The sequence below is a fragment of the Macaca thibetana genome, chromosome 4 (genome assembly GCF_024542745.1).
Source record: "Macaca thibetana thibetana isolate TM-01 chromosome 4, ASM2454274v1, whole genome shotgun sequence".
NCBI classification, from domain to species: domain Eukaryota; kingdom Metazoa; phylum Chordata; class Mammalia; order Primates; family Cercopithecidae; genus Macaca; species Macaca thibetana.
Window position 1 is genome coordinate 76699182 of NC_065581.1, and position 12336 is coordinate 76711517.

General features: G+C 34.0%; 2 protein-coding genes across 18 annotated transcripts in view; both read right to left on the reverse strand.

The window, feature by feature from the left end:
• Positions 1–12336, reverse strand: part of HMGN3 (high mobility group nucleosomal binding domain 3) — a 1231743-nt gene that overhangs the window by 278860 nt on the left and 940547 nt on the right. The gene's annotated exons all lie outside the window — the stretch shown is intronic.
• Positions 3290–12336, reverse strand: part of LCA5 (lebercilin LCA5) — a 53080-nt gene continuing 44033 nt past the window's right edge. For all 3 annotated transcript variants that reach the window (XM_050789633.1, XM_050789634.1, XM_050789632.1), the window contains 5 exons: positions 12041–12178; positions 10688–10784; positions 9717–9859; positions 7377–7509; positions 3290–6156 (listed from right to left, as the gene is read on the reverse strand). In XM_050789633.1, the coding sequence (XP_050645590.1) occupies positions 5294–6156; positions 7377–7509; positions 9717–9859; positions 10688–10784; positions 12041–12178 (1374 nt within the window). In that variant the 3' untranslated portion in view covers positions 3290–5293. The remainder of the gene's footprint in view (positions 6157–7376; positions 7510–9716; positions 9860–10687; positions 10785–12040; positions 12179–12336) is intronic.

Sequence of the window (12336 nt, forward strand, 5' to 3'; positions counted from 1 at the left end):
CAAAAGTTGTAATTAGCAAATGGCAAGCACTCCAACCCAACTTCTGACTCCAAAGTCAGTGTTTTTACTATTCTACTCTGATTGCTGAGTTCTAATTTTTATTTTGTCTTAGATTGAGGTAGATAGAATATAATCGCTTATATATAAATATGTATTTCAAAAATGTAGCATTTAGTATGGAAAATACATATTTGGGTCTCTAAGTCTTTTCTATGAATTCTAAAATGTAGATATCATATCCATCTTACCTCCTGCTGATACATCATTCACCCTTTAATAATCAATAAACTTCACAGTGCAACCCCATCATATCTTGTTAGAAAAATGCCTCATTCCTGGTAGAATAAGGAGTGCTGAACAAGTAACTAACTTTTAATGTTTATTCCCTATTATTTTTATTCCATATTATTTTTTGATTAAAATTTTTAATAAAAAAAGAATATTTTATGTCAAAAATTCCTTCATCAGGGGAACCATGCCTCCTCCATTCCACAAAAATCCTGTTCATTTCATGAAGTGGGTAAGAGTAGGGATCCATCCTTTCCCTGCACAAGACCACCAACCTTAATGCCGGGCACACAGCATTCCTCGGGCCAAAGAGACTTCTGCCAGACTAGACTTTCTTTTTGTGGGGGGTGGGAAAAGGGGCATGCCAGATGAAGGAATGATGTGGGTTCAAGGCTACCAACTGTAACAACTGAAACATTATCAAATGTAAAGTTTCTCTGAAAATGAGACCAAGCAGTGGACAGAGTAAGTACTATTATTCGAACCTAGAGATCCAACCACACTTTATTAAGCTTTCTGGATTTGAGACAAAAGTAATTTCCTTATTTTGCTTAAGCTAGTTTGATTTGGGTTTCTGTCACCACTTAAAGAGTACTAGGCCGGGTGTGGTGGCTCACACCTGTAATTCCAGCACTTTAGGAGGCTGAGGTGGGCGGATCACCTGAGGTCAGGAGATGGAGACCAGACTGGCCAACATGGTGAAACCCCGTCTCTACTAAAAATACAAAATAAATTAGCTGGGTATGGTGGCAGGTGCCTGTGATCCCAGCTACTCAGGAGGCTGAGGCAGGAGAATCGCCTGAACCCGGGAGGTGGAGGTTGCAGCGAGCCGAGATTGTGCCATCGCATGCCAGCCTGGGGGACAAGAGTGAGACTTCATCTCAAAAAAAAATAAAAATAAAAATAAAAAGTACTAAAACAAAACTCTTTCTAAAATATTTCTTTAGAGTTCTCATATTGAGGCTACTGAATGTAATCTACTACCTGTGTAATCTCATGGGCAACCTATAACATATATCACAATCTATTAGCTGTAACTGAAAATGGGACTAACAGTACTTATTTGGAAAAACTTTGTGAGGAATAAAGCACATAAAAAACGCCAACTGCCATGGCTGGCATTCAGCAAAAATAATTGCTCTCCGCAATTACTGTCTTTCCAAAACAACAATAGCAGCTAACGTTCAAGTGCTTCTGGTTCTAAGCAGTTTTTCCTGTATTAATTTCGAGTTAATTAGGTTAGATTACTATGAGGTAGGCACTCTAATTAGCCCTGTTTTATAAAGAAGAAAACAAAGGTGCAGAGAGGTTTTGTAACTTATCCAAGGATACGCACAGAGATTAAGGGACAGCTGAGGTATGAATTTATGCAACCCAAAAGTTCTGTGGGTTTGAAAGTTTCTGGATTTTGTTTGCTGTGAAGCTGTTACCTCTCACCTCTCCTTATGTCACTGAACCTGTCTTTAGAAAATCCTTTCAAAGTTTAGTTTTTTCACTCTTCTGTGGGTTAGGAAAGAAACTCATCAATCTTACTGCAAATTTTTTTATTATTTTTATTTATTTATTTTTACTTTAAGTTCCAGGATACATGTAGAGAATGTGTAGGTTTGTTACATAGGTATGTGTGTCATGGTGGTTTGCTGCACCTGCTGACTTATCCTCTAAGCTCCCTCCCCTCATCCCTGACCCCTCAACAGGCCCCAGTGTGTGTTGTTCCCCTCCCAAATTTAATACTGAATAAAGGAAGGAGAGTTTTAAGTGCAGATAAAAAAGACATAATATATTTAGTACAGAAGTTTTATGATAATTTGGAGGTTTAAAAGCGTTTTCTGCTTATGTCTATTCAGAGTATAGCATTAATGTATTACACATTCATACCTGTATTCTATTTGTTCATTTTTTTTTTCCCTACAAGAAACTCATAGTAAGTCATGGTAATAACAGCTAATATTTACTGAGTGCTTATAATGTGCCAGGCACCTGCCAAGCATAAACCTAAGTATTTCATTTACTCATAACCACCATAAGTAGTACAATTAAAGACCAGTAACAACTGAGCAAGCTGTAGTCCAAGGACACACAGGGAACAGTGGGAGAGCAGGGATGGAAACTCGTGCAGTCTGGCTCACTGTGCCCTTCATCCACTTTGTGAAGACAGGGGCCTGTCTGGTTTACTCTCTACGCTCTCCTGCCATCTAACACAGTCTAGGGCATCCAGGAAGCACTAGTGGTTAATTTTTTAAAATACCCCTAAATAGACTCGCTTGAACCTGGGAGGCAGAGGTTGTAGTGAGCCAAGATTGTGCCACTGCACTCCAGCCTGGGTGACAAGAGTGAGACTGTCTCAAAAAAAAAAAAAAAAAAAAAAAAAACCCCCCAAAAAACAAACAAACAAAAAACTCCTAAATAAAAGGACAGCAATTTCAAGTGATATAAAAGGAGACTTTAACATAAAAGAGGAAAGTTTTGTGTAGAAGGGGAAAAACTTTTTAAGGCAGATTCGTCACAATTTATGGTAACTTCTTTAATTCTAAAAAAATCCATACTATCCCATAATACAAATTTCCCTTCCCATTTTCATCAGGGAGATTTACATGCTCTATCCAACTAACAATTAGTCAGGGATACCAGAAGTCGAGTATCTTGGAAAATGAGGCGGAAGAGGATGATCAGAAAAATTGCAAGTCAGCCATGGAATGAATTTGTGTTTATTTCACAATTCAATTTAATCCTCTTTACCCTCACCTTTTGTAAAAAAAAATATGAGCAATATATGCCATTATGATAGCCATTAACGGTGAAAGGATTAATTAAAACTATAATTATCTGATAAGACTAGCATACTGTCTAACCTGATCTAGAGCAGATTCATCTACTTCAACTAAAAATACTGAACATAAAAAAAGGTGTATAATGAAACAAAAATTAACCCTGCAGGTCCTGTTTCCATTACATATTTTCTAAGTAACTTCAGATATCACTCAAATAAAGAGTCATAGTACATTTTTAATTTTTATTAGTAAGAGTTCTGAGTACAAATAAATTTAATGACATTTAGAAAAAAACAATTTACCCCCTAAGGTTTGTTCATAAAGAAAACCCTGTTTTGTACATTTTAATTTCCAATTTTAATGCTTAATATCATAATGCCTTTACATCTATAACTTAACTTTAGGTTTAATTTTAATAATTCTGTCTTCTTGCATCTGGTTAAAGAGATCATCAGGTAGAAAAAAAGCAAAAAATTAGGTTAAATGACCTGAATAAAAAACTTAGCTAAAAAGTTTTAAAAGCCTTTAAAACAAACTAAAAATTAGAATACTTTTGGCAGAAAAATTAGCAGCTAGGAACAAAATTAACATTACATAATATTTTACCAAGAACTGCATTACAAATAATATTGTTTTATATATATTAGAATGATTTGCAACATATTATAGTAAATGGTTACACATATCAGATGTACAAATCTATTAAGAAAACTTTTTAATATAGTATAGCACTTTTGAGATATTCTGTTCCCAATAAATGAAAGGAACACAATTTAGAAGATGATAGGTGGTACATCTATTAATTGGAGACCTAACCAGGTAAGTCTTCATAAATAGTCATGCAACGAAATTCAATAATATGCATTTATAAGAACTCAGAATTAACACAGTAATGCCTTCCCCTCATCAGTATGTATGTCTGGCATCAGAAATCATACTACGAGCAAACGCTAGTAAATTCTTGAAAAAAACAGCTGACTTTAGAATAAGTGCCAATCTAAATTTTTAATTCTTCCCAACACACTATTTCCACCACTCTTCATTTTAACAGTGTTTTCTCCTTGGTTGGTGGTATATTACTGCTTTTTAAAGACCAATCATACCCAGCATGATCCAAGCTCATCAACTTTTCTATAAGCCGAAGTGAATTACAAACAGCCAAAAGACCAATGCGTTTAAACAGAAAACTATCCACTCTAGTCAGCAAGGCAGAAGTCCTATGTCTAAAAATTTTCTCTACAAAGTTACTTTAAAACTAGTCCTGTAAGTCCAATAGTATTACACTATTGTTGTCTCCTTGGTTTGAGGACAAGTTCAAATCTTAAAAGCATTAACATTTCCAAATTACATTACTCTGGAAACATAATTGAACTGAAGATCTTTCTGTAATATATTGGGATAAAGTTTCTTCTATTCTTTGTAGTTGGTATGTATTTCTACTATTCCTTGCATTTGGCATGAAATCTTACACCCAGTCACTGAGATACAAAGAATGTAGGAGAACAAGGAGAGGAATTACACTGTATCCAAGCTTCTAGGGGCTATGACAGACAGCAACTGTCCTTGCAAACAGAGAAATGTCTTCTGAACTCAATGTAATATTCTAACAGAATTGTAGGTAAGTGATTTCAGTAAATACTGAAATTGGGAAATGAGTAGTGTTTAGCTGTGGGTACTTTCAGAGGAATGGGAAATCCCAGTGTTGTGACTGCTATCATTCAAGAGTAGCTCAGCATTGCCATGTAAGATAGGGACCCCTGGCCCTATCCATAAAGGGAAGGGCTCCTAAGAAGCACTCGTTCTCCACCATCTGGAGCTACACTTCCCAACACAGACTTTCACCCTTAATTTTCATTCAACAATTAGTGGGAAGACTGTATTTAGCTCAATGAGAATATGATCAAAAATACATAAATAGGGATAAAAGTAGAAAAGGAATACCACCTCCAGTGCAGTTAAACTTGCCATAGCACTGGCTGAAGAGTTAAAATCTATTTCATTTTTCAAGATACATTTTTATTTTTGGTTTCATTCAAAAAAGCCTCCTTCATTCTTGGCAAACTATCTATGTGGTGTATGTATGATCTACTTCTTTTTAACTGCATTGTATTTAGCTACTAAAAATCATTCCTTAATAAGGATGTTGTAGCATTAAAAAGTGTAAATGTTTATAATAAACACTGTATTAAAATATTTCAATATTTACAATTAGGAAAAATGTATACTCCAGTCAGTCATCTCAGTGCTACTTCTTCAATTTCATCTTCTACAGAATCAACTGCTTTTACTGCTGGTTTATCATCTGCATGTTTTAATCGGTGTCTATTTGGATTAAAACTTCTTCCTTCATTGAGGAAAAAGTCTTCATTTTCATCATGTTCTCGATCTCTGCTGCCTTTATCCCCAGGGAGAAAGTTTATAGGGTCAATGTCTCCTTTACCGGAAGCCACAGAATTTGGGTCACTGCTTTTGGAGGAAATGGTGCTGCTACCACTGGCACCAAATAACTGTTCCATCAAATTAGCTTTTTTCTCTTTTCTTGTAATTAAATCTACACCATCTTTACTAAGTTTTTCCATACTGTTTCTTTGGAAATCCAAAAAACTACTTTTTTGACTAAATGGATTTGACCTCTCTGATGTTTTTGCAAATGAAGGCACATAGCTACCAAATGCAAACTCATTAGGGGAGGCTGGACTTCTAACATTTCCTGAATTTTGACCTTCTCGTTTTGGAGGTGAGAAATCGATGTCTTGCAAATGATGCCCATTAAATAACCTCTCTGAGGATTCAGACAACCTGTATGTTTTGGGGCTTCTCTCTGGGGAGTGTAGTTTTGACTCAAAATCAGGTAACAATGGCAAAACAGGGTATTTTAGATTTCGAGAATCTTGGAGTTCTCTGTCAATTTCATTCAGTTTAGCAAGTAGCATTTCTCTCTTCAGTCTTTCTTCTTCCTCTCTTTGCAATTTATCCATATTCTGAATTTGATATATTTCTAGTTGGTACTTTCCAGCTTCCCACTCTGGCTTTTCTTCTCTTTCCAGTAAATATGTCTTTTCTTTTTGCTTTTTATCAAGTTCTTCTCTTTCCCATTCTGTATGAAATCAAATTTTTTTTAATGGGATTTTGTAACAGTCAGTATTTTTAAACAGGAAAACTATCAAGTTTTATAAAACAACCATATTTAATTTGGGTATAATAAGTCAAGTGAGAAAAGACATCATAAATTTCATTTTTACTTGATATTCTGGGAACAGAGAATAATATATTTAATATGCATTGCATTTAAGATTCTCATTTATAAAAAAAAATTGTTCTTCAAGATACTGGTAGAGAAGAAAGGTTCTTTGCCTATTTTTTACAACTAACATAATGCTGTATGGTGGGGATGGATGGATAGATGGAGTAAAGACTCTACACTTAAAAATAAATGAAACCTTTGGATGTCATATCCTGAGATATGACTTATGTGATATTCTGACAGAAGATGCATTGACTTGAATCTAATTAAGAGAAAACTTCAGACAAACCCAAAATGAAGAACATTCTGTTTTTAAAAATGGGTCTATATTCATCAAAAATATTAATCTCTCACACACATTCTCTTTTTCCCTCTCTGTACATATATATGTGTGTGTGTGTGTGTGTGTGTAACAAAAATCTCCAGATTAAAGAAGACTGAAGAGATATGAAAACTAAATGCAATTCATGATCTTGTAACAGAAGGAAGAAAATGCTATCAAGAACAATATTGTATCAACTGACAAAATAATATGAATGATAGATTAATGTGTTGCATCAAAATTAAATTTCCTGAAGTTGAAAACTACATTGGAATATGGTCTAAGATAATGTCCTAGTTTGGGGAAATATACATAGAAGTATTTAAAGGTATGGGCATGAGATACACAACTCACTCACAAATAGTTCTTTAGCTACTCTCGCAACTTTAACTTTGAAACTACTTCCAAATGAAAAAATTAAAAATATTAAAATATGTAAGAACACTACAAGTATAGTAACTTTAGTAAATGGCATCTGAATTCTACTTCATCAGAATTTTCTGAATGCAACTCGTCCTTATTCCCTAACCCTAAATAGCAAATGACTTGGAGTGTTCCATTTTTTTCTTTCCTTAATAACATTATTCAAATGTGTACAGCTCCTGATAAGCCATCCCCTACCACTGTATCCACCTTTCTTTGTTCTACCTAACCAATTCACACTTAAGTTGGAAGATATTAGAGGACGCTCACTCTTTCTTTCCCAAGGAATGCTGACTTGTCACATGCTTAAACAAATTCTTTTTCTTACCATCCTCCAGCTTTTCAACCTCCTGTTTTACGACATGGAGTTCTTCACCTTTAACAAAATTTTCCTCTCTTTCCACAATTGGCTTTAGAATCCCTGCTTCTCCATGCCCATCTTGCTTCTGAGACTGCAAGTCCTATTATACGTTTAAAAAAAAAAATGCAAGTTCACAAATTATAGAAAAGGGGGGGAACTAAACAATACAGATTTATCCATTAAACATGATTACCAACTAAGTTAAAACTTAATGCAGATTTTCAATTAATAAATCAGTAAATCACAAGTTACCACTCCTTGAAAAATGCTTCAAAACCACACAGGATTATTCTATTAAAATTGTAAAGAAGCATTTATAAGACGTATTAGAACCAGTATAACTGAAGTAAAGCCAAAATGGTGCATAAAGTTCTGAAGAGACAAGTTTTAGAAGGATCCTTGCTTTGTGCATTTTCACCAAAAATCTGATTAATTCAGTTAACCAGTAATGGCTATTTGCCAACCATGCGAATCAACTAAGATGCTGTTGAACTGTAACATGAGCAGTGACAATACTATGTCCAAGCCTCCAATTAATATATTTTATAATATTCAAATCAAATAAAAATGTTATAAACTTAAAATTCCTTGTTTCCTATGGTGTGATTTTTCTTAATAAAAGTGAAATATCTATTATTAGTAAAGACTTTCTAGTATCCATTTTCATCTTCTTCCTTTTAGCAACAGAATCCTGTGAGTTTTAGCAGGACATATAGCTGCTTAGCTGGAGACTACACTTGCTACCCTCCCTTGCAGCTAGAAAGGACTAATGGAAGGGGAGTGGAAGTACATGTGCAATTTCAGATCACATTTATAAAACCAAATGCTGCTTGCCCTCCATTTCCTCGTTGCCCTTTCCCACAGGGGTGGTAAGCCAGTTCCAACCACACACAAGAGGGCTACACTCTTCAAAACGGAAGATCAACAAGACAGGGGATGACTACCATGAAACGAAGCTGTCTACCAACTGTCAACTACCAACCGACTTCAGTCTATTACAAGAGAGAGAAATTTTTCTCTCACTTGAGCCACTCTATTCTTTTTCCAATAGCAACTTAGCTTGTACTCTAAGCTACCATTTGGTGAGGCCCTTTACAGTGGCAGAGTGGCAGGTTCAGTCTAAAGAGCTTTATAAACATCATGATTATTTCCAATTTCATGTGACTAAAAAAGAAAGAAAAAATAAAAAATAAAAAAAATTGCATGATTACTCATTGTCACAACCCTGAAAAGTAATCCACCCTAATTTTACAGATGAGAAAACTGAGGCTCCAAGAAGTCACACAATTAAAATGTTAGAATTTAACTAGAATGAGAGCTAACTCCAAGGCTCTCATACTCTTACACTCTTTTCACTATTCCAGGTTTCTATTCCTTCTGTTGAATGTATACTATAAAAAGACCAATTTTTTTAGTCCTTTTAAAGTTAATAATTACTTTGTCATTCCTCACTTTGTGATCTCAAAAAGACAAATCAACATGACTAGTTTCAATGACAGTACAAATACAGAAACACACTTAGCAGATACAACTAACTTGTATGAATTATCAAGCAAAAATAAATAAACAAGCTAGAATATACAGAGAAATCAAATCAGTCCATCCTTTCTGTTTTATACCTCAAGAAGAGAGCTCAGGGTCACTGGGAAACTTATAAGGTATAAACATATACCATTGTATGAAATATGCTAGGTTGCCGATATGTTGTTTTCTTTGGAGTTTAAGCTGTAAACATTAAAGATGAAACTCTCTTAGAGAAAGAGACTTTCCAGTGATTCAGAATGGAGGTCCTTTTAAATGAAAGTCCAACAGAGACCCCTGAATTCCACTCTAATTTGACCAGGATAAGATCAGATTCCATTGCAATTACTTTGTTCATTATTCAGTCAGTTACCATGTAAAATTCTCCTATATAGGAGACCAAAAATAAAATTAAACCTAGTCAAATTCTAAGAAATCATTTGAAAACTACTATTACTTGCTACTAAACATAAAAGTACTGAGGGTTTTCCAAGACTATCTCGGTACATAAGAGAAACTTAGAAGGCAAATTCTTCTCTTCTGCCCCCAACCCAGGAGGCACAATCCATCATTCTGAAGCACCTGAAATATGTGATGTAAACTAAAAGAGTCAAGCCAAAAGAATTTTATAAAATACACAATACCTCTTTCCGTTCAAAAAGGCTAGTTGCATATTCACATAGACATAGTACTAGCTTCATTACTGAAATTTTAAAATGTTTGATATTGTGTTTTTAGGAATAACTTCGTACTGAATTTGGTACATAATAATACTGCTAAACTCACCAAAGTAAGATGTTCTGGTTCTTCCCATTTGTTTTCATAACACATAATTGTTTCTGGTGTTAAAGGATATTCTTCTGGCTTGAAGTCTTCCATCGTTTGTACTCCTTTTGTACACAGGTCTGCAAAATCACTCTGGCATGCAGCTACAATGAAAATTATTTTAAAAATATTATTACAATGAATAATGCCAAAATATATGGAATTCAACTGGCATGTATATATACACACACGCATATATATATGTGTGTGTGTATATATACATGTACATTTAAACACACCACTTCATTTAAATGGTGAATATATATATTCACTTATATATATTCATTATATAAATATAATGTATGTTTTGCTCAGCTTAATACTCACTATTACTATTTTTGTTTCTAGGATTTACTGGCAATTGTATGATTTGGGGAGAATTCTGACTACAAATGCTTTAAGTTTCACAATGTTTATATTTTAAAATCTTGCAATTCACATAAGAGGGAAATTACAGTTTTGTTAAAAAAGAAAGTAAAACTACAAATAACAATACAAAGTATTTGTAGGTGAAATCAACTGACATCTGAGATTTACTTTAAAATATTCTAGAGAAAAGTAGAAAAAAATAGATGAAATAAAACTGGTAAAAAGTATAACTGTTAAAGCTACATGATACATAAATGAAAGTGCATCATATTACTCTCTACTTTGGGGTATATTTGTATATTTTCAAAAACATTAAAAAAATTATAATAAGGAAATTTCAAAAAGTTATGTAAAACAATTTTAACAGCCTCTCTTCAGGGGAAAAAACCAGAGAAAACTGAAAAGAATTTCTGAAAACTGTCGGAAATTTAAATTGCAAAAAATACATTTATTTTAAATATATTTCAATGAGGTTCTTTTCCTTCCCTTCTATTTCAGAATTATTGTACTATCACTAAATAATAGCAATAATATCAGTTTGTGAACAATCATAGTTACTATACCATTTTTTCTTAATGCAAGTTCTTTTTCTTTATTTGGAGAGGACTTTGGCAGACGATTAGAATATATATTTTTTATATCCAGTTCTCTCTCCTTTTCCTGAAAACAAACACAACATAATTAAGGAAGTAGAGTCTCAGTTTAAAACAAACCAAAACCCCTCACTTTGTCATCTGGTATTTTCTTACCATATTGAAAGATACCTGGTTCAGCTTCCTTCTGTAACTATCAAACTATAGAAAAAAAGTCTCTAGTATACTGAGGTTAGGATAGAGCAATAATTTTCCCGAAAACGTCTAATATGTCCTGGAAATTTAAAAAATTAAGGCAAATTTCATTTTTTACCCATTCTTACCTGATATAGCTAGTATTGTCTTTTTTTTTTTTTTGAGATGGAGTCTCATGCTGTTGCCCAGGCTAGAGTGCAGTGGCGCGATCTCGGCTCACTGCAAGCTCCGCCTCCTCGGTTCACGCCATTCTCCTGCCTCAGCCTCCTGAGTAGCTAGGACTACAGGCGCCTGCCAACGCGCCCGGCTAATTTTTTGTATTTTTAGTAGAGACGGGGTTTCACTGTGGTCTCGATCTCCTGACCTTGTGATCCGCCCGCCTCGGCCTCCCAAAGTGCTGGGATTACAGGCTTGAGCCACCGCGCCCGGCGCTAGTATTGTCTTAACTGAGACACAGAGACAAATAATTTAGTTAGTATCTCTCAAATGTAAGTTCTGAAATATTGATGAGTTAAAAATTAGACCACTCTTTTAAACACAGGCATACTTGGCCATTTTGGGGCTGTGGCTTTTTCTGAGAATTTGATTAACAAAAAGAAAACATAAGATAATGTATAATTTTGCACTATTTTATACAAAATTTTGTGCAAAATTTCATTCTACCTAGAACTCATTGATGACTTCAACGTAGAATGAAAAATGCCTGTTTTAACAAAATTAAATAATTTGAATACTTTCTCTAAACACTGTGAAAACGAAGGGCATCATTTGAAACAACTTCAAAAATAATAAATCATTGGGTGATCTGAGGAAAAACACTGCATTCAACCATGCAACACAGTGAAGCTCTAGTTCCCAAAATTTTCTTCTATGATTTTACAATTTACTTCAGTTACATCATTTCTATTGGTGTATTCAGTGTTTCACCTTTTTTGTTTTTGTTTTTAATTTCACTTTGTTATAGTGATTATACCAAAAACCTTTTCTAAGTACTAAAGACAATATCAGAATTTTGTAAATTATATTGTACCAACTTACAAATATGAATAGTAATGTTTAGTGTTTTAAAATATTTAATTTTCATCTAATACACATTATGGACAACATAACGCAATTTAAAATATTTACCTTTAATTTGTGATATAGTCGCTGTATCTCCTTTTGAAGAACTTTATTTTCATCATAAGCCTCATATGCCCTTTTCCTTTCAGCAAGCAACTGTCGTTGGAAACTGTTAGTACTCAGCTCAAGGTTTTTTGATAGTTCCTATATGTATAAATACATAAAAAGCACTCCTTTAAAAAAAATCCAACAATAAAACATAACACATAGCAGTGTCAAAATGATGTTTTTAGTGGTATTGTCCAAGACCTACAAATCAGACTGGGCATAGCATTCATGTACGTAACCTAGGAAACAGATTT